Here is a 23190-nt window from a genome sequence, read left to right on the forward strand (position 1 = left end):
GGGTGCACGGGCCATCATCAAACTAAACCCCGAGATCCCCGACCCACCCCCACATTCAAACCCAAAGGTTGCAGGGAACCCAGTCTGGCGATCCAAATCGCCTCCGCTCTGCGGCGCTGGGCGACAGACCAGTTGGGTTGGCCTCCAGAACAGTACTCGTGAGGGCAGGCCAGCCATGCAGTATGAAGTGGTTCACCAAAGGGAGGTGAGTAGCTTTATTGCGTCTCACATTATATCTGTGTTGTGTAAATCTAGTCAGGAGAGTGTTCCCGGTCTCGCCCACATACTGCATATCAGAGGTACGACAACTAATCAGATACACGCAGTTACGGGTGGCCGGCCCAGAATGTTTCTGTGTAGCAAAGACGTCACCGTTGCTTGGGTTGCGAGCCCAGGGACGGAAAAGGTAGAAGTCTGTTGACCTAGTAGATCTAGGTTGGGTCAGCGGGCTTAACTTGGCTCTGACCAAAATGTCTTTCAGATTTCGGTTCCTTCGGTAGGCAGCGATGATGCCATGAGAGGGTAGTATCGCGGTTTGATCTTGTAGCCGTTTGAAATGCGTTCTGACCTGCCGGGTCAGTAGCGTGGAGGACAATGAGTGGGTGATAATCAGAGGTAGACGCGGGCCCACGACGGGCGGTCTGGTGACCTTAAAGGTCTTGAGGGAGGAGCGACGAGCGGAACGCGAGTATCCCCTGGCGGCGAGGGCGGTAAACAGTATTTTAACTGCGGCCATGAAGTCTGAATGGTTCGAGCATATCCTGGAGAACCTCAGGAGCTGTGACTTTAAGAGGCCGGCGTATGTGTGCTTGGGGTGAAAACTCGAGCCGTGTAGCAGGGCGTGTGTGTCCGTGGGTTTAAAGTAAACCTTAACGTTTAACCTGAGCTTTTCTGCAAAATCGAGGCCTTTGAATGTGGTGGTGTCCAGAAAATCCACAGAGAACGTGCTAGTGCATGACTTTAATGTGATCGACGGATCGTGTGTATTGAGTATGGAAAGAAATTGATTGAAATCCGCTAGCGAGTGGGGCCACACTCCCCATATGTCGTCCAAGTAGCGTAAATAGCAGAGGGGTTGTTTGGGACAGACAGCGAGCGCTGAGGTCTCCCACTGCGCCATGAATAAGTTGGCGTATGAGGGGGCGAACTTTTTCCCCATGGCCGTGCCCTTAACCTGGAGGAAAAATTCGCCGTTGAAAAGGAAATCGTTGCGCGTTAGGTTGATTTCTAGGAGACTCAGGAGCTCCGCGTCCGGCCGCGTGACATCAGGGTAGAGTGTGAAGGCATGTTGTACGGCGCGCATGCCACCGGCAATATCTATGTTGGTGTAGAGACTGTCCACGTCCATCGTGAACAAGATGGAGTGCGAGGGGACGTGTGTGTCTCTGACCTTTTGGACGAAATCATATGTGTCCTTCACATAACTGGCGTGCCTGTTAGAGAGGGGGTACAAGTAGTGATCCAAATATTCTGCTGTATTATAGGTCTCACTACTGCAATCCGAGACTATGGGACGTCCCGGAGGAATCTCGGATGGCCTACTCCAGGCCGCAGGGTCCTTGTGGATTTTAGGCAACATATAGAAGAGCCTGGGCCTGGGCTCGGCGTCCCCGATGAGGTAATTGCGTTGTACGTGTGTTATATATTTTTTACGCCACAAGGTGTTGATGATGGTTGAAACTAGGGGCACAGTATCGACGTAAATGGGGCGGTCGAGTTAGCGTAGTACGTACTATCGTTGAGCTGCCGGTAGCCTTCCCAAAGGTACTGTTCACGGTCCATAAGAACCACAGCACTGCCCTTGTCGGCGGGCTTAACGATAATGTCGCGGTTATTGCGTATTTGGAGGAGAGCCTCAGCTTCCTCAGGCTCGAGGTTGTCACGAGCCGGGTGGAAGCGGAACGAGTCGCGAAGAAAAGCGAGGTCCGAGTCCACCAAGCGCGCGACACCAGGAGGGAGTTTACGGGCGGGCGGAGCCCACGTGGATTTAGGTGTAAAGGGGGGCCGGACGTAGGGTGGGTGGTTTCAAAATATACTGCAATTTTGAGTTTCCGATGGTACTCTTGAAGGTCCGAGCGGACCTGATCAAGAGCACCACGGGAATTTGTTCCAGCCGAGGGGATAAACGAGAGACCCCTGTCTAGGACCAGGAACTGTGCCGCAGTGAGAACAAAAGTCTTAGAGAGGTTGATGACGGACTTGCTCCCCCGTTGCGTGTTCTCAGACGCGGGAGCGGTCAGTTTAAAGCCTCAACCCAGTGGTCAAGGATGAGGCTAGCCGTATGCCGAGACCAGTGGACACTGTCCCGATCAACGACAAAGGAGTTCCTAGCCAGGGCGGGGACTGATTCGCACCGGGACTCGATATAGTCGTTGAGTCGGCGGAGATTCTCTTGCTCCCTGTGTGGGAGGGAGCGAGAGAAATTAACGACCGGTACCAGGATGCTAGCCTGGGGGAAGGCCGCACGTGCCATTTTGAGAGTCTTAACCAGGTTACGAATGCCTGTTTGCGCGGCCGGATGAGACCTGTCGTTGAGGCCGAAGGCTAAAACGACTTTATGCACGTTAGGGGAGACGGTAGTCTTGGCCAGAATGGCAGCGGCGTGGGCGAAGGTGGCACCGGGGAGGCTATCTACCTGTAGACCGGGGTGTTGGAACGGGGGGAATCTGGAGAGGTTAGAGTCACCGATGATGACGTGTCGCTCCCTGGCTCGGAGGGACCACTCTATTTCCTTGTGTGCGGTGTTGACGTGACGCGTGGGCCTCCGGGTGGGCGTGACCGGGATGACGCCATCGGCAGGAAACTCGAGTGCGAGTCTGGCGTTGGCCGAGCCAAGGGGGTCGGTGGTGGCGACGGCGGGGGGGGGCAGCGGAGACGTCGCGACGAGGAGTAGTCTGGGCAAACCCAAAGCCGGGTGTCGTGCCGGGAGACTGAAGAGACTGAAGAGACGTCCGGAGGAGAGCGGAGGTGTCTCGACGAGGAGTAGTCTGGGCAAACCCAGGGCCGGGTGTCGTGTCGGGAGACTGAAGAGACGTCCGGAGGAGAGCGGAGACATCATGACGAAGAGTATTCTGGGAAAACCCAACGTCTGGTGGCGTGGCGGGAGACTGAGGAGACGGCCGGATGAGCGTGGTGAGGATCCGGCGTTGAGACCGGGTGGAGGCTCGCGCCTTCATCCTCTGCGCCAGCGGTGCGGCCGGATGGGGTCTCGAACCTGCAGTGGAAGGTCGAGAAGAAGGAGGAGGGGGGGAGGGCAGGGTCGGAGCGAAGGGAAGGAGGGGAGGGGAGGTAGGGAGCCTGGGAGTGGGGCAGAAGGGAATAGACAGGGAGGAGGAGAAGACAGAGACGGAGCTGGCTCGGGACGGGGAGCGCTCGAACGGTCCATCGCCGTCCAGGGGTCCGGGGTCTGGTACGACCGGTGGAGGCGGGGAGAGAGGCGCCTCGCCGAAGGCAGGCAGGGAGCCGTCCATGGAGAGCCCGGAAGGAACCGGGGCGTCAAGCTCCCGTCGGAGCTTCGAGCGGACGTCCTCCAGGGTCTCAGGACGGAGGTGGCGCCCGTACTGGCGGGTGGCCCAGGAAGACGCCACCTCAAAGTTCCTATGCCACGACGGGTCCGTGAGTTCGGTAAGAGCACTTACCCTGTTCAGGATCGTGGCCTGGTAGTGGTCCCGCAGCAACACGGTCGAAGTGTGACCCCAGTTCCGTGCGTTGGCGTCTATCCACGCTAGGACCTCAGCATTGGGAACCGCAGGGCGGATAGACGTCCTCAAGACCTCGATGAGCCTGGCGATGCTCGGGAGGGGCTCAGGACCGGAGGCGTTGGCGAGATGGTGGGACGCCTCGATAGCCGCAAAGACCAGTCTATTTTTAAGGGAGAAGTCTGGGTCTTCTGATCTCGAGACGTCAGGAACACGAGGCCCAGCGTGTGTGGGTGGCAGGCGCGAAGGCCTAGCACGTGCGTTCGTGGCCTCAAGCGGTCTGGGACGAGCGTATGTGGGTGGCAGGTGCGAAGGCCTGGCACGTGCGTTCGAGACCTCATGCGGTCCGGGACGTCTGGGGGGACGAGGTCGGGTCCGGGGTCTGGGATCAGGACGGGGAGGCGCCCGGCGTTGGGGCCGTGAATCGTAGTTAGGGAAGTCAAGGTCATACGAGTTATGGTGGAAGACCTCGTGCTCATCAACTAGGCCTCTGTGGCGTTCGTCGCGGCGCGGTGAAGGCGCGGGCCGGTAGGTGTAAGACATGAGAGGAGGAGGGTAACGGGTTGGGCCGTGAGGGGACCGACCCCTAGCGGGACGTGTATAGTTATCACACGCCCGCGGGTAAGAGTCACGGGGGTCCCAGTCGCGACCGTAAGGGTCCGCGACTGCTGCGTATGACCGCCTCATGGTAGGTTCTCGTCTAAAAGATTGACTGACCAGTGGTTGAATGTTCCGGGGCCTGTTCTGGCGTCGTCCGCGTTGCACCAGTGTCCATTCGTCATAACGGTTCGGGGCAGGCATCCTCCACGGTAAGAATGTAAAAAATAAAATAAAATAAATCGATGATGAAAGGTTCAAAGCAAAATAAATGCAAAGTGGTCCGATAAATTCCGTAGTTTATTTCAAACGGATAGATATCGTTATTGTAGTACAACGTTTCGTCACAGTGGGTGACTTCATCAGGTACAGGATTACAATTCAAACCGTGAAATAGTCCAAACCCTACATCCGTCCCATGTAGGGTTAGGGTTAGGGTTAGCTGCCACCCCCACCCCTGGGAGGTTTAGTACACTAGTACACTTTAGGTTTAGTGCACTAGGGTTAGTGGTGGTGCCACCAACCCAACGATGCAGCGATGACCCCGCAGACGCTTCCAGGCAGTCGTGAACCTGCTTCTGTTCTGCGGCGGGTTTTAGCGAGCGGACCAATCACAGCCCTCGCACCACCACCACTACACCACCACTAACCCTTACACCACCACCACTACACCACCACTAACCCTTATACCACCACCACTACACCACCACCACTACACCACCACCATTACACCACCACTAACCCTTACACCACCACCATTACACCACCACTAACCCTTACACCACCACCACTACACCACCACTAACCCTTACACCACCACCACTACACCACCACTAACCCTTACACCACCACCACTACACCACCACTAACCCTTACACCACCACCATTACACCACCACTAACCCTTACACCACCACCATTACACCACCACTAACCCTTACACCACCACCACTACACCACCACTAACCCTTATACCACCACCACTACACCACCACTAACCCTTACACCACCACCACTACACCACCACTAACCCTTACACCACCACCATTACACCACCACTAACCCTCGCACCACCACCACTACACCACCACTAACCCTTATACCACCACCACTACACCACCACTAACCCTTACACCACCACCACCACTACACCACCACTAACCCTTACACCACCACCACTACACCACCACTAACCCTTACACCACCACCACTACACCACCACTAACCCTTACACCACCACCACTACACCACCACTAACCCTTATACCACCACCACTACACCACCACTAACCCTTACACCACCACCATTACACCACCACTAACCCTTACACCACCACCACTACACCACCACTAACCCTTATACCACCACCACTACACCACCACTAACCCTTATACCACCACCACTACACCACCACTAACCCTTACACCACCACCATTACACCACCACTAACCCTTACACCACCACCATTACACCACCACTAACCCTTACACCACCACCACTACACCACCACTAACCCTTATACCACCACCACTACACCACCACTAACCCTCGCACCACCACCACTACACCACCACTAACCCTTACACCACCACCACTACACCACCACTAACCCTTACACCACCACCACTACACCACCACTAACCCTAGTTAGTAAGGGGCGAGGTGTCCCGCGCCCGTTTTGTTTTCTACAACCGACACAGAGAGGCTGAGGACCCCCCCCACCCCCCTACCCAGACCCCCGGGAGGAGGTCCTCCTGGGTGAAGGAGGACCAGGAGGTGTGGAGGTGTGTCAGTGTGTCTGAGGACCCTCCTCCACCTGGGGACACTCTGTAGAAGGACAGAGAGCCAGCAGGCCGGTCCAGATACACTCCTACTCTGGTGGAGCCAGCGGGGGGAGAGGGAGGACTGTCTCTGTACCGTTGTACCAGGCAGAGTAACCATCATCATAACAATCAAGACTCCAGGACTTGTTGTTATATCCAAGCCTGCTGTCATCACCCCCTCCTCTCCTTGTGATTCCTCTGTATGTCACTCCTATAACAACCCCTCCTTCCCACTCTACCTCCCAGTAACAGCGGCCAGTCAGAGCCTCTCTACCCAACACCTGCTCCCAGTAGTCAAATCTGTCTGGGTGATCCGGATACGACTGGTCCTCTCCAACCCACGTCACCTTCCTGTTGTCCTCAGACAGAGAGAGGAGTCTGCCGGCCGTGTTGGGGTCCAGTGTGAGGTCACAGGCATCTGAGGGAGAACCAGACATGATGAGCTGCTGAACCGCTCTTCATCATCATCATCATCATCACTAGTACTGTTCTCCTGTGCTCTGTGTACATATTAGAGATGCGCGGTTGGCGGTTGCAACCGCGGACTCCGCGGTTAAACCGCGGATCGGGCGGGTGATGTGACAAAAAATAATATTTTAATTAAATTCGGGCGGTTGGCGGTTCAACCAACGAAATTCAAAAATATATACACATTGTTAAATGTCGTTACCTACTTCCAAGCACATTTTGAAATAATCCAATTCTCATCAGGCAGTAAATTGGCCTCTGCCTCTGTCTCTATCACACACACACACACACACACACACACACACACACTAACGGAAGCAAAAAAGTTTAAATTAAGTGACGATCCGTCCCATGTCGCGTCTCCACAGACCTGCAAGTTATGAGACAGCTGTCAGTATTGGAAGAAGCTTTAACGTCTCGTAGATGAAACTGCCTGGGTTATTTTGTTTCGTATAAGTTATATTTTAAAACAGCCAGTCATTGTAGCCTACCACTCGTGGAATATGGAATTTCAAAGAGATGATGGAGTGATTTGACTCAGAAGTGACATCAGGCATTGGCAGCGCGAGATGTGCAGAACAAGTTAAACTTCTAGCTCAGTAACATCAACACCTAAGAAAGAAGGTAAGAAAGATAGTCGGAAAACTTTGATTTGCAAGGCAAGCAGGCAAGTGTTGGGCTTGTTACAGTAGCCTATATAGCCTTCAATGCGGTGAAATTTCGGAATTAATAGGCTCGAGTCGGCGTTTCCTTAAAAGGCTATCTTTCATTTTGCAAAAAAAAACAAACACAGTAGGCTATATTACCATATTAAAATGGTGTACCAAATTGCGTTTTATTACAATGATAAAAAAGTGTAGGCCTACTAGCCTATGGTAAGGTCAGGTTTGCCGATGTGCTTGGCTATTTTAAAGTTTCTCCCTGTGCATCGATCGGAGACAGACGTCACTTCACTGATAATATTCTGGGGATAGGCTACAACATAGCCAATAGGCTTTCATACTAGGGACTTTATCCTTTAAATATCTTTGCGGCATTGGATCAGTCTCCTTTCAAGAACAGGCAAGAACTTTCTAGCCTCGCGTCAGCAGCGCATATACCTAAAAACAACAGGCGGATGGCGGGCGGGTGCGGTTTTGAAAACTGCACAATTTTTTTGAAAAAAGTCAAAAAAATTGTTGCGGATGGATGGCGGGCGGATCAAGCGTTTTGTGATGCGGTTGCGGATGAAATAATAGCCCATCCGCGCATCTCTAGAGCTTACCTCTCCCGAAATAAGTGTTTTTTGTGAATGACAGGGTCGTTAAGACTGACAAAAAGATCTCTCACTTACACAGCACTACAAGGCTACTCTCTGCGATACTTTAACTGGAGCTGGACACTAAAAAAATGGGCAAAAACGTTTTTATTCCAATTCTGAGTCTAAGTCCACAAGGATATACTCAAAAAACAGTTACAATGTTTTTATTCTGCTTCTGAGCCAAGTCCAAATGGGCTTAGTAAAAAAAACGGCCAAAAACGTTTTTATTTCCATTCTGTGCCTAAATGTGGATGGACTTAGTCTCAAAAACGGTGAAAATGTTTTTATTCTTCTTCTAGGCCCTTGTTTCCATCCTCCAGAGTGGGCAGGATGTCCTCAGAAGGTGTCCGAAAATAGTGCATGGTCGTCGGACTGACCGTCGGGGATCGGGAGGGTATGTCATGGAGGACTTTCGCACATATGCTGACGCATCAGCACCTGTGGTGAACACCTAAAAATAATGTTTAAAAATAGAAAAAAACATCAGAGATTGTGAGGCTGGGTTCCTAACATCTCCCCAAATAGTTTTCATGCAGATTCATATGATATATTTCACAATTTAAGCAAAATCAAAAATTGGTCTGCATCGTGCTTTGCTTTGTCAACAATGGCATTAACATCGGCATCAGAGCCATCCTTCAAGCATACCCTCCGCAAATGGACAGACAGGCTTGCTTGTGTTTTGAGACAGCGTGGACAGAGCAAGTAGTGCCTGTTTGCTGTTTTACTTGAATTAGAAAAAAAAGGCATTACTTAGCAGGGCATTACATACAAGGCATTACAAAGCATGGAATGTAAAAAGGAGAATGGTACTATATCAAATATTACAAAATAATAAAGTAATACCCCTATACAATTTTCAGTATGTGAAGAGAGAAAATAATTCAGATATTACTTTTTTGTAGATCATGAAGAGCTGAGTGTATTCTATATCTACAGATCATATCAACATATTTTGATAAAAAATAAAAGAAAGGCTTACCTTTGATGCATTTAAGATTCTTCACCATGAAATTCCAGTATTTATAATGCCTGTTGCATAAAGCTCCTCCCCCCACAAGCTATTGTTGCAAGCTGAAAGGGGCGTGTTCTTACCTGTGTTTTTGAAGATGTGTCTCTCATTTTGGTTAAACTTCAGCAAACTTGCAGACTTTTTCCAAGATTGGCTTTTTCTCCACATTTGATTCATCATTTCAATCACACATTCCCCAAGGTCTGGAAAAGATAATAATTGTGTCTGTACATAAATGGATGCATTTCATTCACACACAGAGCAACTGTGGAACTGCAATGCAGTTTTGCATAATTTCTTCAAGTGAAACCAGTTTGAATGGCCCTTCCCCAAAAGATGTGAAACCAATTTGAATGGGCCATTTACAATTTCTAAAGCAGCACATGAATAAAGGGGTGGGGCTTCACTGCACTGGGGCTCTGTTAACCAATGAGCAAAGACTTTGGCATCAGAAATACTGGACTGATTTTGAAAGAATTCACTCTCAGAAATTTCTGAAGCAAGAAGGTTCCTGCCACTTCCCACAGAAATCTACCAGCTGAAATCTACTGAACTTCCGAAGAGCATATTCCTTGGCCATCCATTGAATCAAAAGCAATTCTAATTGCTACCTTCTACTTCTAAAGCGCTGTTATTCCTTGGCAATAGCCTTTAAAAGCAATTTTAATTGCTATTTAGTCAAGAAGGGTTTTCTCTTCAAAAAGCCTTTTTAATTTGCTATATTTGATTTGACCATTCTGCCTAGAGAACTAAAGCTTACATTCTTAATTTGCTAAATTTGATTTGACCATTCTGCCTAGAGAGCTAAAGCTTACATTCTTAAAGGTTATTGTTCTAATTTGTCTTTCTTCTGAACAGCCGTAATTCTTCCAGAGATTCATCTTCACTCACTGTCTCATCTTAAGAAATGGCTGGGGAAAAGTAAGTAATATTTAATGCCTCTGTTTATATATATATATATATATATATATATATATATATATATATATATATATAGTGTAATTGCTCATGAAGTATTACCATGTTTTAAATGTTTTGTTGTGATGACTTCTGAATGAACGTATTTCTTTTCTATTACCAGGAAATCTGCAGCTGCACATAGACACTATCTACTCTGTCCAGTTTGTTTGAGGACCCAAGAGTCTCTATCCTGTCACCTGCGCAGAGTCTGCATGAAGGATAAGACACCACCACAGATCCTAGAGGTGGTTGAAAAGGCCAAGAAAGATGTGTGTGACCTCCTGAAGAATGGACGGGCTTTTAGTTATGCAGTCCTGAAGCAAATCGTCTCATCACCAAATCCAATCGAAGGATTGATTGAGGAGCTGAAATACCATCACTTGTTTGTGACAGGAGTCCCTCCTCCTCTGCCCATTGGTAATCCAAGGTTGGTCACCGAAACCCTTTCTGAATGCCCTGGGGAGGCACCCGGAGAGACAGAGCCATCTGATGTGGAATCTTGCGGCAGCAATGAGCTTTTTCAATGTAGACAAGAGAAAACGTATACCAAAGACAAAATGGTGAAAGCGAAGGATTTAGGCATTTTGAAAAAGCATTCAGCAGATCATCCATTGCTCAAGCGCTTTGCCGACTACCTAAAGAATGATTACGAAAATGCAAAGTACCAACAGGAGGTTGACACTGTTTCCCGGTACCTGTATTTTGCTGATCCTACGGAACCATCTTTGAAGTTTGTCAATGACAGAGAGAAGCTCAGAGACTTCCTGGGTCAACAGGCTAAGGCAGGGTATAAGGCACAAACATCAGGAAATTACATCAAGTGCTTGAAAAGGTTCTTGGAGTTCCACTTGACAAGGACCGGCTTGAGACAGGATGACAGGGAGCTCTACAAGCAGTGCACGTTATATTTGAGTTTTTTAACTTCTTCACAGAGTGTCCTCTCTAAGCAAGCGAGCAAAGAAATTGTGCAAAAGAGGCATGCCTTGTTGTTTGACAAAAGTCAACCCACACCTCGTGAATGCTTGGCTGTTCTTGATAAAGGTGAAGGTGACTTAGTGAAAATCATGAATCAACTTGATGACAGTTCTTCTTCCTCCCTGAGTATGACTGAGTGCATATTTGTGCTATACTATCTTGAGGCAATTGTCATACTAAGACACTGCCAACGGCCATGTGTGGTGCAGAGCATGAAGGTGAGTGTTACTGCTCTATTGTGCTCTTATGTGCTCTATTGATAAATTTACCCTGACATTTTAGCCTTACATTTCCTAATCAATGGCATATCCTCTTTTTGTTACAGGTCAAGGAATGGCTTGAACGGAAACACGCAGATGATGATTCAATCGTTTTTGTAAAGGACCACAAGACGGCTGCACATTTTGTGGTCTCAATTGTCCTGTCCAAGAAGGAGGAGGCGTGGTTTGAGAAATATTACAACAAAGTGCGGCCACAGCTCCTTGCTGGCGAAAGGAAACGTAAGCGAGATGAGCAGGATGAGAAGGATGGAGATGATTTTTTCTTTGTGTCCTCCCGCGGTAAGCCAATTTACAATGCAGCTGGTGATCTGATAAAGCTCCAGCAAAAGTGCAACGTCCCCCAGGTGAGCAGCCAGGTTGTACGGAGGGTATTTGAGACAGCAGCTAACCGCCTGGATGACCCTCAGAAGAAAGCAGTTTCTGACTACCTGGGATGAGGACTCCAAAATCGTACCATGACCCGTTTGGTGAGATGTTTCATATGTTTTTTAGTGGATCAATTCTTGGCATGTATGGATAAACTTTCTGAATATGATGCGTGGCCTTTGACCTTTGGGGGGTGGTGGGGCGGCGGGTGACTCCTAAAGCTTACAGGGCATCTGCCTTCAGAGACACATATGACGTGTCCCTGTTTGGTGAAATGTTTCATCTGTGTGTTTGTTTGTGCTGATGGCTCTTTAAAGGATAGGGATGAGGACTCCAAAAGCGTGAAATGACCCATTTTGGTGAAATGTTTCATATGTGTTTTTTAGTGCTGATTTTTGTTTTTGTTGTGTAGCTGTTTTGCAACTTGTTCTAGCTTGTGTAACTTAAATTGAGGTTCTGTGGTGATATCCTGTTTCTTATCTTTAGAGATATATCAATTAAAAATCGTATTCATTCTAGAGGACTGCTGAGGTTTCTCTCATTTTGGTAAACTTCAACACACTTGCAGACTTTCTCCAAGATTGGCTTTTTTTCCAAAGACAGAGATACACTTTCAAGATATTTTATTAACATTTGCACTTCACATTTTGATTCATCATTTCAATCACACATTCCCCAAGGTCTGGAAAAGATAATAATTGTGTCTGTATGTAGCGGTTGCGTACTCTCTCGTTGCGTTGTGATTGAGACCACGATGGAACCATTGGCAGCCAGCCGTTTATTCTGGTGGAATATTTAACATGGGAAAATGCTCGTTGAGAACCCTCACAATGGCAGCCTCTCACAGCCGGGGTATACATAGACTAGCCATTTACATGGAAATAAATATCACATTAAACAAATTAATATTTGAATGGGCGTTTGGTGACATACCTGGTGGAATATTTAACATGGGAAAATGCTCGTTGAGAACCCTCACAATGGCAGCCTAACATGGGAGAAAGACAAGCTGAAGTAGCCTACACATTCTTGGCGAAGTCCACGCTAGCTAAGTAGCTACGACCAAAGCACATGGTAGCCAAGCTAGCGATCCTAAGCCTAAAGTCCATTTAAATGTAATAACCGATTCCAAGGAACACAATATATATATGTACAAGCAACCAAGTATTAATACAGGATTATGTACAATTAGACTCCCGTAATACATCGCCAAAGTGTGGATTCATATTTAACTGCTCTGACTACCTACCTCTCACAGCCGGGGTATACATAGACTGAGGAGAGGAGGCAGCAACGTACAATACAACCCCCGCATTCCGCTAGGGGGAGCTCTAGCACTCCAACCAAGGCTCCCACTACCACAGCCAGCGCAAGGATCTCGCTGGCAATGGCAAGTGGGAAGCATTAACCCTGCTACATGTACATAAATGGATGCATTTCATTCACACACAGAGCAACTGTGGAACTGCAATGCATTTTTGGATAATTTCTTCAAGTGAAACCAGTTTGACTGGTCCTTCCACAAAAGATGTGAAACCAATTTGAATGGCCCATTTACAATTTCTGAAGCAGCACATGACTAAAGGGGTGGGGCTTAGTGTATTCTCCAACCGCACCACTCAGTCCGATTAGGGCACCCGTTTCGGCCTCAGACGCGACGTTGTCCCGCTGCTCTGGAGCTCTGGGAAGACTTCCAGACCGTTGGCGACCAACCGCACCACTCAGTCCGATTAGGGGACCCATTTCGGAATTTGAGTTTATCTGAAATATGAGGGGTGGGGATGAAACTGAGGCCCCTCTCCAGCAGCTGAGTTTCCGTTTCTGACAGATGGAAGATGGTGGATAGGTTCAGAATGTTAGATTCCTGGGGACGGGGGTGTCCCTGTTGGGACTTAGTCCCCGCCCGAAGTTTAACTGATCCAGCCTGTGAAGATGTGAATGGCACCTTCATTGTTTTAAACCATGTTTTAAAAGATGCACATATTCCTGTCTGGCTGTTAGCCGTAATAGTCTGCAGCTGTGGCTCATAGGCTAATTGAGCCACACCCATTCTGGTGCTCCTTAAGAAGGCCAGGGTTTTAGACTGGAGGGAGGCTTGAGTTGTGCAAGTGACTCGACGGTTGTGCTATGTGTTTAAAGTAAAAATATGCTTTTTAACAACAACCTTGTGCGTCGAGAAAACTCTTTTTCACATTTGGTGGCAGTGGTGGGATGATTCCTCTAGCTGAGTGGAGGGGACCCACATTTCGGAAAATATTGTTTGAGGAGCTTCATGGTGGAAGCCGCAGGGAAGGGTGAGCAGGTAGACGAAGAGACCTGCTGGGAGGGGAGATCACTGGTGGAGTTGAACTGCTGTCCTGTGGGGTTGGCCAATGCCTGAAGGAGGAATAGCTCGGGAACTCCTTGTTGCTGACGTGAGCCATGTGGGGAGCTATTGCCAAGCCTTAACAGAACAGCAGTGGCGGAGGACAGTAATGGCTGAGGACTTCCTGATGACATCCCGTGGAGGACCAGTCTGCAGCCCAGGGAAAGTGCTCAGAGGCCAAGTTATTTGCTGGAACTGCAGAGGCCTGAGCGGATTTTGCAGGTGGTCTGGAGGTCTGGATGGAGGAAGTCTCAGAGCTGGGCCTGTGTACTGTGAAGAGTGCAGTGTTTGGCCAAGAAGGAGTGATCTTGGAATGAAGATTGGCGGTCACCAGAGAGACTCTTTGAACTGTTTATTTAACACAAATTACTTGCACAATATTTTACCTTTTTTTATCTACTGCGCTTGGAACCGTGTTTGCAAGCTTAAAAGAGGGGGAAGGAGATGTGAATGGCATCTTCACTGTTTTAAACCATGTTTTAAAAGATGCACATATTCCTGTCTGGCTGTTAGCCATAATAGTCTAATAGGCTAATTGAGCCACACCCATTCTGGTGCTCCTTAAGAAGACCAGAGTTTTAGGCCCCGTTTACACAAGGACGCTTGCGGGTGAAAACGACAAAATATTTTATCGGAAGTGCCTTTCGTTTAGACGGTGACAGCGTTTTTGGGGCATGAAAACGCATAAATCTGAAACCACCCTCCAGGGTGGAAAAGTTGAATACGCTCCGCCTTAGCGTTTCCGTCTAAACGGCCAAGACGCAAAACACTGCTCAGATCTGCTCACGTCGCGTACGCGTTTACGTCACATACATGTGCCAGTACAACAAACATGTCAGATTATTTCCATGCGTCGGACCTTCAAGCTGCTCTGGCAGCTCTAACAAGCATACAGGAGTATTTCCACGAAATGTACAGGATATTTACAGATAGTATTACTGAACAGAGAAGGATCTTTTTGGTTTTTGGCGACACGGATAAGAGAAGGAAGATTCTACGCATGCGTTCAGACATGGCTCAGACACTTTTGCGTCACCGTATGCACGCAGATTTCCTCTCCTCTAAACGCGGAATAAAAAGTGAAGACTCAACGCCACTTTTGCGTCTTCTGTTCAGACAGTCATCGTGTAAACGTAGCCTTAGAATTGAGGGAGGCTTGAGTTGTGCAAGTGACTCGACGGTTGTGCTATGTGTTAAGTAAAAATATGCTTTTTAACAACAACCATGTGCGTCGAGGAAACTCTTTTTCCCACAGCCAATGTTGAAGTGCGTGTGATGCAGTGTCTGCTGTCCAATGTATGTCGTCATGAGTTGTGTGAAATTCAGAATGGTGTATTTCGAAAAGTGTGTATTTTATAGTGATGAATGAATTAAGGCGTGTTAATAGGGTCTGATGTGGTGCAGATAAATTACGTGAGAAATTAATGAGGGTTGTTTATGCCAACCGATAAAACAATGAGTTTGGTGTCCGGTCTGGGAGACGTGTGTCTAAGTAGGACGGCTGTCATGTGTCTGAGCGTAGCTCCTGGGAAACATTGTATCTAGTCCAGTTTTACTTTTGGGATACGGGCTGAATTCGAATCGCCCATGATGATTATGGATTTTCTAATCGGGAGGGACCACATAGTGGCTTTGCGATTCGTGTAGGGGTGTATGCGGGGCTGGTGATAAGAAGAACTGAGTAGTGAGGAAGAGGAGGGGGAAGGAGAAGATGGAGCCTGGTGACTCGGATCTTCCCTTGCTAGGGCAGGTGTAACATCCGCAGGAGTGATCGGAGGAGGCGTGGGAGGGCAAGGGTGAATTCAGCGCAAAAGGTGAATGGGTTTGCCTCTTCTCTTCCTAACCCTAACCCTTTTCTTTTCTTCCTGCTATTGTTTTTAGAGTGTTTAAGATGTTTTTTAATATGCCCTGAAATCTGATTTGTAGCTGTGGAACACTGCCGTCTATGTCTGAATGTCACCCAGTGTTTTGATGAAATAAATGAATTAAATAATAGCAAAGTAATGCATATTTATTACATTTTAAGTATTAAAACAAAACTTCTTGGCCTTGTTTATTTTGTCTGAAATAGAATGGCTAAAATGTTAACTGAGAGAAAAACACTCATATCTTTACATTATAAAGATTCTTAACCTTTAATAACAACAAAGAACCACCTTTTCAGCGTCCCTAGGGGTCATCTCATGGCTTAAAAACATCCAAATCCTGGAGAATTTTGAAGTCCAATGTCCCTTTTTTTTTTGTCTTAAACACAGTGTACATGTCTAGGAGTGGTAATTTCAATGTGTTTGAACATGTGTGAGAAGGTGAAATCCTTCCCCTTCTCAGTCTTGCATTAGAGAAATTATTATTATATTGTGTGTATATGTGTGTGTATATATATATATATATTAGAGCTGTCAGTTAAACGGGTTATTAACGGCGTTAACACAAACCAATTTTAACGGCGTTAACAATTTTATTGCGCGATTAACGCAATTATTTTCTTGAAAAAATTATTATTATTTTTATTTTTTATTTATCAAAACGAAGAAGCAGTAGCCTGACTGCTATGTTCAAATTACATTTGTTCAAAGCAGTCGTTTAATTGCACTATAGGCTCTTTTTGTATCGTCCTGTTTTGATCAGTATATGCCAATGTTATCAATAAAAAATCTTTTGCACAAGGCAAGCCGATGCACTTCACCATGTTGATAAGAGAATTAAAATGAGAAGAATTATGGGACAAAAAAATCAAGGGATATTTAGCATAGAAAAATAATTTGTGATTAATCGTGAGTTAACTATGACATTAACGCGATTAATCACGATTAAATATTTTAATCGCTTGACAGCTCTAATATATATATATATATATATGAGTGTTCCCCCAACTAATGGTCTGGCCCATACGGCCTTGATTGGTCCACTTAATTTCCCTATTTAAGGGCTGGCTCATTTGGTGTTTGGGGCTGAAGGTGGTGCTGGCTTGATGGGAGGCCAGTACAAGAGAGAAAATAAAGATTCACTTTTCTTGTCCTGAGACAATTGCCCTCGTTTTTGACCACACTCTCTGAATCTGGTTGGCCGTATCCCAGATACGTGGGGCGACCACGCCGGTCCCTCACAACATGTATTTGCCATTGGGAATGGAGAGTCACCCAGGAACTCTATTCTTGGTGATGGTTCCAATTCAGATGGGGGAAGTGAATTCAGTCCAGTTGCGGACATCAAAACTTCCTCCACAGACACGGCAGCCTCACCTCCTGCAAAGAAAAAATGTTCAGCACCATGGCAATGTGTTTTCTCAACTAGTTATGAAAAATATGAGTGATTTACAAACCTTCACAGTCAAGGAGTTAGTCCGCCCAGTAGCTCAAAGTGTTTCTTTATTTAAGTCTCCTGTTGCTCCTGTGGTGGACTGAGGTCAGGTTTGAAGAGTCTCTCAGGTTCCAGAGCAGGTTCGCCTGGCCCAGATCATGGGATCTGGGCCAGGCGCAGAACCCCACGCCGTCCACCGTCTCTACGTTGCCGCCGAAGGGGTGACCTCAATAAAAGAGAACATGACATTATCTTTGAGAGTGCGAGAGCGAAGCGGAGACAATTGTAGGATGATGGAGGAAGAAGAGAGCAAGAGAGTGTCCCTCTGGGAACTAGTTCAATGCAGGCACTGCTTCTCTCTAACACCGTTATGTGCATACTGTGTGGAAATAGGATTACTTACTGCTATACCTTGTGGAAATAGGAGTTTGGACATGCATGTTATTCTATCGCACACACACACACACACACACACACACACACACACACACACACACACACACACACACACACACACACACACACACACACACACACACACGGCCAAAAAAAACACTGATTGTCAATGACAGAGATGATTTATAAATAACACAAGAAGCCATGTGCATTCCAGTGCAATCACCAGAGATGAAGCAAACCAGTTTCAGAAAACAACACCAGCAGTGGTCCGACCGGCCAGTTCCCCCGCCGTCTCTCCCTGACTCCTGGTCACGGGTCCCCTCCTCGTCTGGGAGCACAGCATCATGCTCCTTAAATTCATACGACATCACGTCAGGGACAACATGTGCAGGCACTGACTTACTCTTACATTTGAGCTTTTGTTGAGGGCCCTCCAGGACTCCAGCCCCTCCCCAAGCCAACACCCCCTTCTAGGGCTTGAAGGGGGAAAAGAGTGCAGGGACACTCTCCCTAGTCCTACGAGGGTAAAAGAACAAACATTGATTATGCAACGCAGAAATCCATGAAATCATTGCTACCATCCCTGATATTTACTGTACACCAAACAAAACCTAAATAGCTGTCAAGATGAAAGGCTTTTAACACTAGAAACGCCAGGCCATTTTTACTTACTACTAGCGCCACAAGAGGGGACAAATGACCCCTAAGTCATTTGAATGAGAGGCTGTGCATTTGCACATAATGATCACTATGTGGCGCCAATGAGCTATTACCGCGCGAGCGCCACATGTGTGTGTTTGTCACAAGCCTAGTCCTCACGATTTTGTCATAAATGTACATATATGAAGTACAAACAGCCTATATTTTCACTAAGGGTTTAAGATTAAATGATGCAAATAAAGTAATTCAATTAATTGAGATATGCCTATATTGTTATCGTGGATATTTTATCAATAACACTCCATTCCTTTATCCTTATGAACCAGCAGTTGGCTGAGTGGGTTAGTATCTGCCCTTCAATTTGGGCGACCCGAGTTCACGTCCTGGGCACGTCATATAATTCTTGCCGTTGGCTTATTTCTGTAATTTCCTTTATATCAGAGAAATTAGGCTTAACAATTTACTTTTTATGTAAGAAATATGTCTTACAGTATCCCTATAACCCAAATATACCTCGCAAAAACTCACGGTAAAGTTAATGTTACTGATAGGCCTTTGTTACAAAGACACTGCATGGGAAATTGCAGCCACATAAATTCCATTCAGGTGAGTTTCGCGGCAGGCAGCCAAGAAACTCACCACTGACCACTTCTGTTGAGGAAAAAATACTATGGTCAGTCAATTTAGAATATTCAAAGAAATGGAAAATAAATGACACGATAAGTATTTTTTTATTTCTCCAGTATTCCTTCCTAAAACACTGATTCGGTGGGGATTGAACCCCGGACGAACGGGTGTTAGAATAATTTGCGTCTCTCTCGTAGATCGCACCATCTTTCAACGTCTTCGTTTAATACGACTGCATCACCTTCTCTCTCACATTTCACTTCATCAAGTTAGAAGTTAACTGCTCATGATCATATCGCTGCGTTATCTCTGTGGCATATCCATGTAGCTTACTAATGAATAAAATGCATACAAAAAACGTTGACATATGACCCACTATGTTCTGCTCCATATGCCCATTGTTGACATCGTCCCAGCCAAAGACTATTGGTATTAATACGTCATTCATTGTCCAAAATAATCCATAATAATTAAAATCGGGTTTTGTTGTGGGTACAAAATTAATCTTGAAGAAAACTCGTCCCAAGCGTCCCCGGCGAAATTATCGTCTATGATTTGATGACTGATTTCAACGATCAATGATGGTAACCCACCACAAACTGTTCACAAGAAGTCACAAATATATAGTACTTAACTTTGCCCTTTTCAGATAAAGATTATTGGTGGCAAAGTGCCTCACTTTAGCGACCTTCACCCATCCAGCCACAGTATAGTGGTAGGCATCAGTGCTCTTGAACGCTTTCAAGATATCTCCACTGTATGGGGAGGGGTTGTGGACTAAATAAATATGTCATGAAGATTGATTTGAGGCAAGCATACTAATGGACTAAAAAAAAACTAGGGATAACAAATATGGATCGGAGCCTAAAATCGATAATATCTCTGTCTCTCTCTAACATTCAGATGAGCGGTGTGGGCGGTCATACTTGGCGAGATTGGTCGTGCAAATGGCGGCCTTCCAGTAAAACGTGACGTAGATGAACCATATGAATACTTTTCCCTGGATTTTGAATGTTACAAACGTGCAAAAACATAATTATATATTTATGTGGCATTCAGTGCAATGCTGTTTGTCCCTATAAAACAATAATAGTAAAGAAATAAATACAAAACATGAGGATAACTCTACAATCAAACCATGCAATCCGAAGGCTCTTCTTCACCACTCCCCCTTCTCTTTGTGAACGACCCAGAGAAACGCAACGCAAATTCGATGTGAACATGTTTCAGGCTTTAATAAAATCCCGGACAATTTTGAAATTCCGCCCGGACACATTTTTAGGTCTCAAAAAGAGGACAGGTCAGAACGTCTGGTCACCCTACTGTACGGGGGAACCCACTTGAATCCTACCTGTTGTACTGTTATAAAAAAAATAGCGGCGCAACTTGGTGGGCGTTATACTATTAAATGCAAATTGTTGATAAGTAAGTACCCTAGCATAGACAATATACACTGTGGGTGTGGCTGTTATTATAATTGCATTCCCTGAGATACAAAGAGCTATAAATTAGTAGAGCAGTCTGTGTCTCTGGAATGCATCTTTTTTTTTTACAATGCATCCTGGAGGCAGAGGCATACGGAGGCACTGGACGCCAGAGCAATTATTGGCCGAGGTACAGAGTATTTCAGAGGGGGAATCTGATGGAGAAGCAGAGGAACTGGCATGCGAGCTAGAGAGTGATGATGAGAGAGCTGATGATGGAAGTGGCGCTGTTATAGAATCTGATTCAGGTTCAGAATCAGAACCTGAGGCGACCACATCCATGGAAGAGACATCACCATCCATGCAAGAGAAAGCACGAGATGGTACCATACGGATTGAACAACCCCCTGGCCGTTCGAGAGGCAGAGCAACAGAGGCCAATGTCATGAGAGAACCTCCAGGGCCCACACCTCGCGCCAAGGAAAATATCACAGATCCACTGAGCAGTTAACTCTGTTTGCTTGACACGGAAATGTGGGAACAGATTCTAAAGTATACTCAGGCCGAAGCTGACCGAAGCAATGCTCATATGTTCAATGCGACAATGGACCAACTAAAAGCATTTGTGGGTCTCGTTTATTTGAGAGGTATTGCCGGCGGGAAAAGCCAGAAACTGGAGGACTTCTGGTCTGCTGAAATGGGAAATCCGGTTTTCAAGGAAACAATGTCTCGCCAGAATTTCAGAGATATCATGCGCTATCTGCGCTTTGATGACAAGAGCACAAGGGCTGCCTGCCTTCTGGAGGACACATTTTCCATGATATCGGAGACATTTGATCGATTTGTGAAAAACAGCACTGCTTCTTACATGCCTGGGGAGAACATAACAGTTGGTGAACAATTGTTCCCCACCAAGGCGCGCTGTCGTTTCACACAGTACATGGCAAATAAATTGGATAAATGTGGCATAAAATTCTGGGTAGCCGCTGATGTTGAAACCAAATACATGTTGAATGCCCATCCCTATCTAGGGAAAGACAACAGTAGGCCATCTGGACAGCACTTATCAGACAATGTTGTGCTTCGTCTGATGGAGCCATTCCTGGAGAAAGGAAGAAATGTAACGACAGACAATTACTTTACCTCGTTACCACTGGCAAACACTCTTTTGGCGCACAAAACCACCATTGTTGGCACAATGAATAGAATCAGACCAGAGATGCCCCCGTGAACAAAGGCACAGATGGAAAGATTCTCCTCCAAGGTGCTGAGGGCTGGGGAAGCCACACTCACCATTTACCAGGGAAAACCACGCAAAAACGTCAGCCTCCTCAGTACAATGCACCAGACAGTTTCAACTGACAATGGCCCCAAGAAAATGCCCGAAACTGTTTCCCACTACAACAGCACTAAATATGGCGTTGATGTTATGGACCAGATGGCACGCTTGTATTCAGTAAAGGGAGGGACCAGGCGTTGGCCTGTAGCTATGTTCTACAACATCCTAGACCTGTCTGCAATCAATGCACACATTCTGTACAAACAGTGCATGGACGTCAACATGACCAGAAAGATATTTATTCTGGAGCTTGTGAAACAGCTGTGTGCGCCTCAGAGAATGGCCAGGACTGTGTCATCAGTGGCAGCACCAGTGGCACGTAGGCCACTTCTGATTGAAACTCCTTCCCCACCTACCAAAAGGAAAAAGTGTCAAGTCGCCAGATGTAGTGGGAACAAAACTAGTGACGTCTGTGAGTGATGTAGGCGACTTGTCTGTGGGAAATGCAGTGAGCCTGCTAAAATAATCTGCTGTGAATGTTGATTAGACTTTGCTGAAACCGAAAAAAAAAAAAAAAGACTGCTGTCCCTAAAGACATTTATTTTTCATCCAGTTCCTAGTTCATTCAAAGTCAGCCGTATTTTTTTGTTTTCTTTGTTTACTGACTTACTGAATGTCAATGTACTCTATACTCTAATAAACTCTAATACACTCATTTAAAACCCAAGTCATTTGGTTATTTGCAGTGTTGGGCAGTAACGCATTACAAAAGTAATGAGTAATAAATAATGCATTTCACACACACACACACACACACACACACACACACACACACACACACACACACACACACACACACACACACACACACACACACACACGTTGTCTCACTCATTGTTTAATAAAAAAAAATACTATTTCATTCATCCAAGCGTAATGATTTGCTATTCTTTAATATATTTGATACTTTGTGTATGGCCTTAAAAGTATCATGTTTGTGTGGTCACCTCCTGCCTCATGAGAAGAAGTTGCCTGGGAACTGAATACTAAATGGTCTGTTTTCACTGCTTTCTCAATCGCTCTCTCTGCCACACCTCCCCTCCCCCAGCCAGTACATTTGCATTTGAATAGATAAGTAAGGCCACAAAGCCGATTTCAGGCCATCTGGCCGTGGCTGTTGGCCTTTTTCACACCTAACCGTGCTCAACTGGCCCCTATTGTTCTCTGGCCTGTATTCACACTAGGCAATCGCAACTGTGGCCTGGCCACGGTAGGCTCTTGTACATACCACACAAACATGATACTTTTAAGACTAAGCCATACACAAATTATGAAATATAAGAATAACAAATCATTATGCTTGGATGAATGAAATAGTATTTTTTTGTCATCACGTCGTAATACGTCACCATCAAGCGTCCGCTTAGTAGAACAACACAGACAACACAGTTGACACGTTACTGACTTTGTTGCTTATTTGGAGCAGCACATTTTTATATTTCCGCGTGTGAGCTAGAACCCCAATTTACCCTCCCGGACCCTGCACACACTGGTGGTTTATTGGGTTTCATTCTGTTGTAAATGCGACGGCTCCGCTGTTCCAGGGGTGGATCTCCACAGAGATAACGCAGCGATATGATCATGAGCAGTTGACTTC

At 46.5% G+C, this 23190-nt stretch overlaps 1 protein-coding gene and 1 long non-coding RNA gene across 3 annotated transcripts; one reads left to right on the forward strand and one right to left on the reverse strand.

Annotated features, from left to right (window-relative positions):
- The first annotated feature begins 1490 nt into the window (after window positions 1-1490).
- On the forward strand, window positions 1491-13836 carry LOC130369648 (uncharacterized). 2 transcript variants are annotated; one of them, XM_056575144.1, is made up of 4 exons: window positions 1491-1618; window positions 8185-9818; window positions 9979-11050; window positions 11158-13836. In XM_056575144.1, exons 2-4 carry the CDS (start codon window positions 9805-9807, stop codon window positions 11548-11550), a joined length of 1479 nt encoding a protein of 492 aa, XP_056431119.1. In that variant the 5' UTR covers window positions 1491-1618; window positions 8185-9804; the 3' UTR covers window positions 11551-13836. The 2 variants fall into 2 exon arrangements, with proteins under 2 accessions (XP_056431119.1, XP_056431120.1); XM_056575145.1 differs by lacking the exon at window positions 1491-1618 and having other exon boundaries at window positions 7781-8279; window positions 9756-9818.
- Window positions 7773-9236, reverse strand: LOC130369679 (uncharacterized). The gene is made up of 3 exons (XR_008892870.1): window positions 8981-9236; window positions 8534-8612; window positions 7773-8336 (listed from the first exon to the last, which is right to left on the reverse strand). It is a non-coding gene; the product is annotated as an uncharacterized LOC130369679 (long non-coding RNA).
- Window positions 13837-23190: the final 9354 nt, after the last annotated feature.

Source organism: Gadus chalcogrammus, chromosome 17 (genome assembly GCF_026213295.1).
Source record: "Gadus chalcogrammus isolate NIFS_2021 chromosome 17, NIFS_Gcha_1.0, whole genome shotgun sequence".
Lineage (NCBI taxonomy): Eukaryota > Metazoa > Chordata > Actinopteri > Gadiformes > Gadidae > Gadus > Gadus chalcogrammus.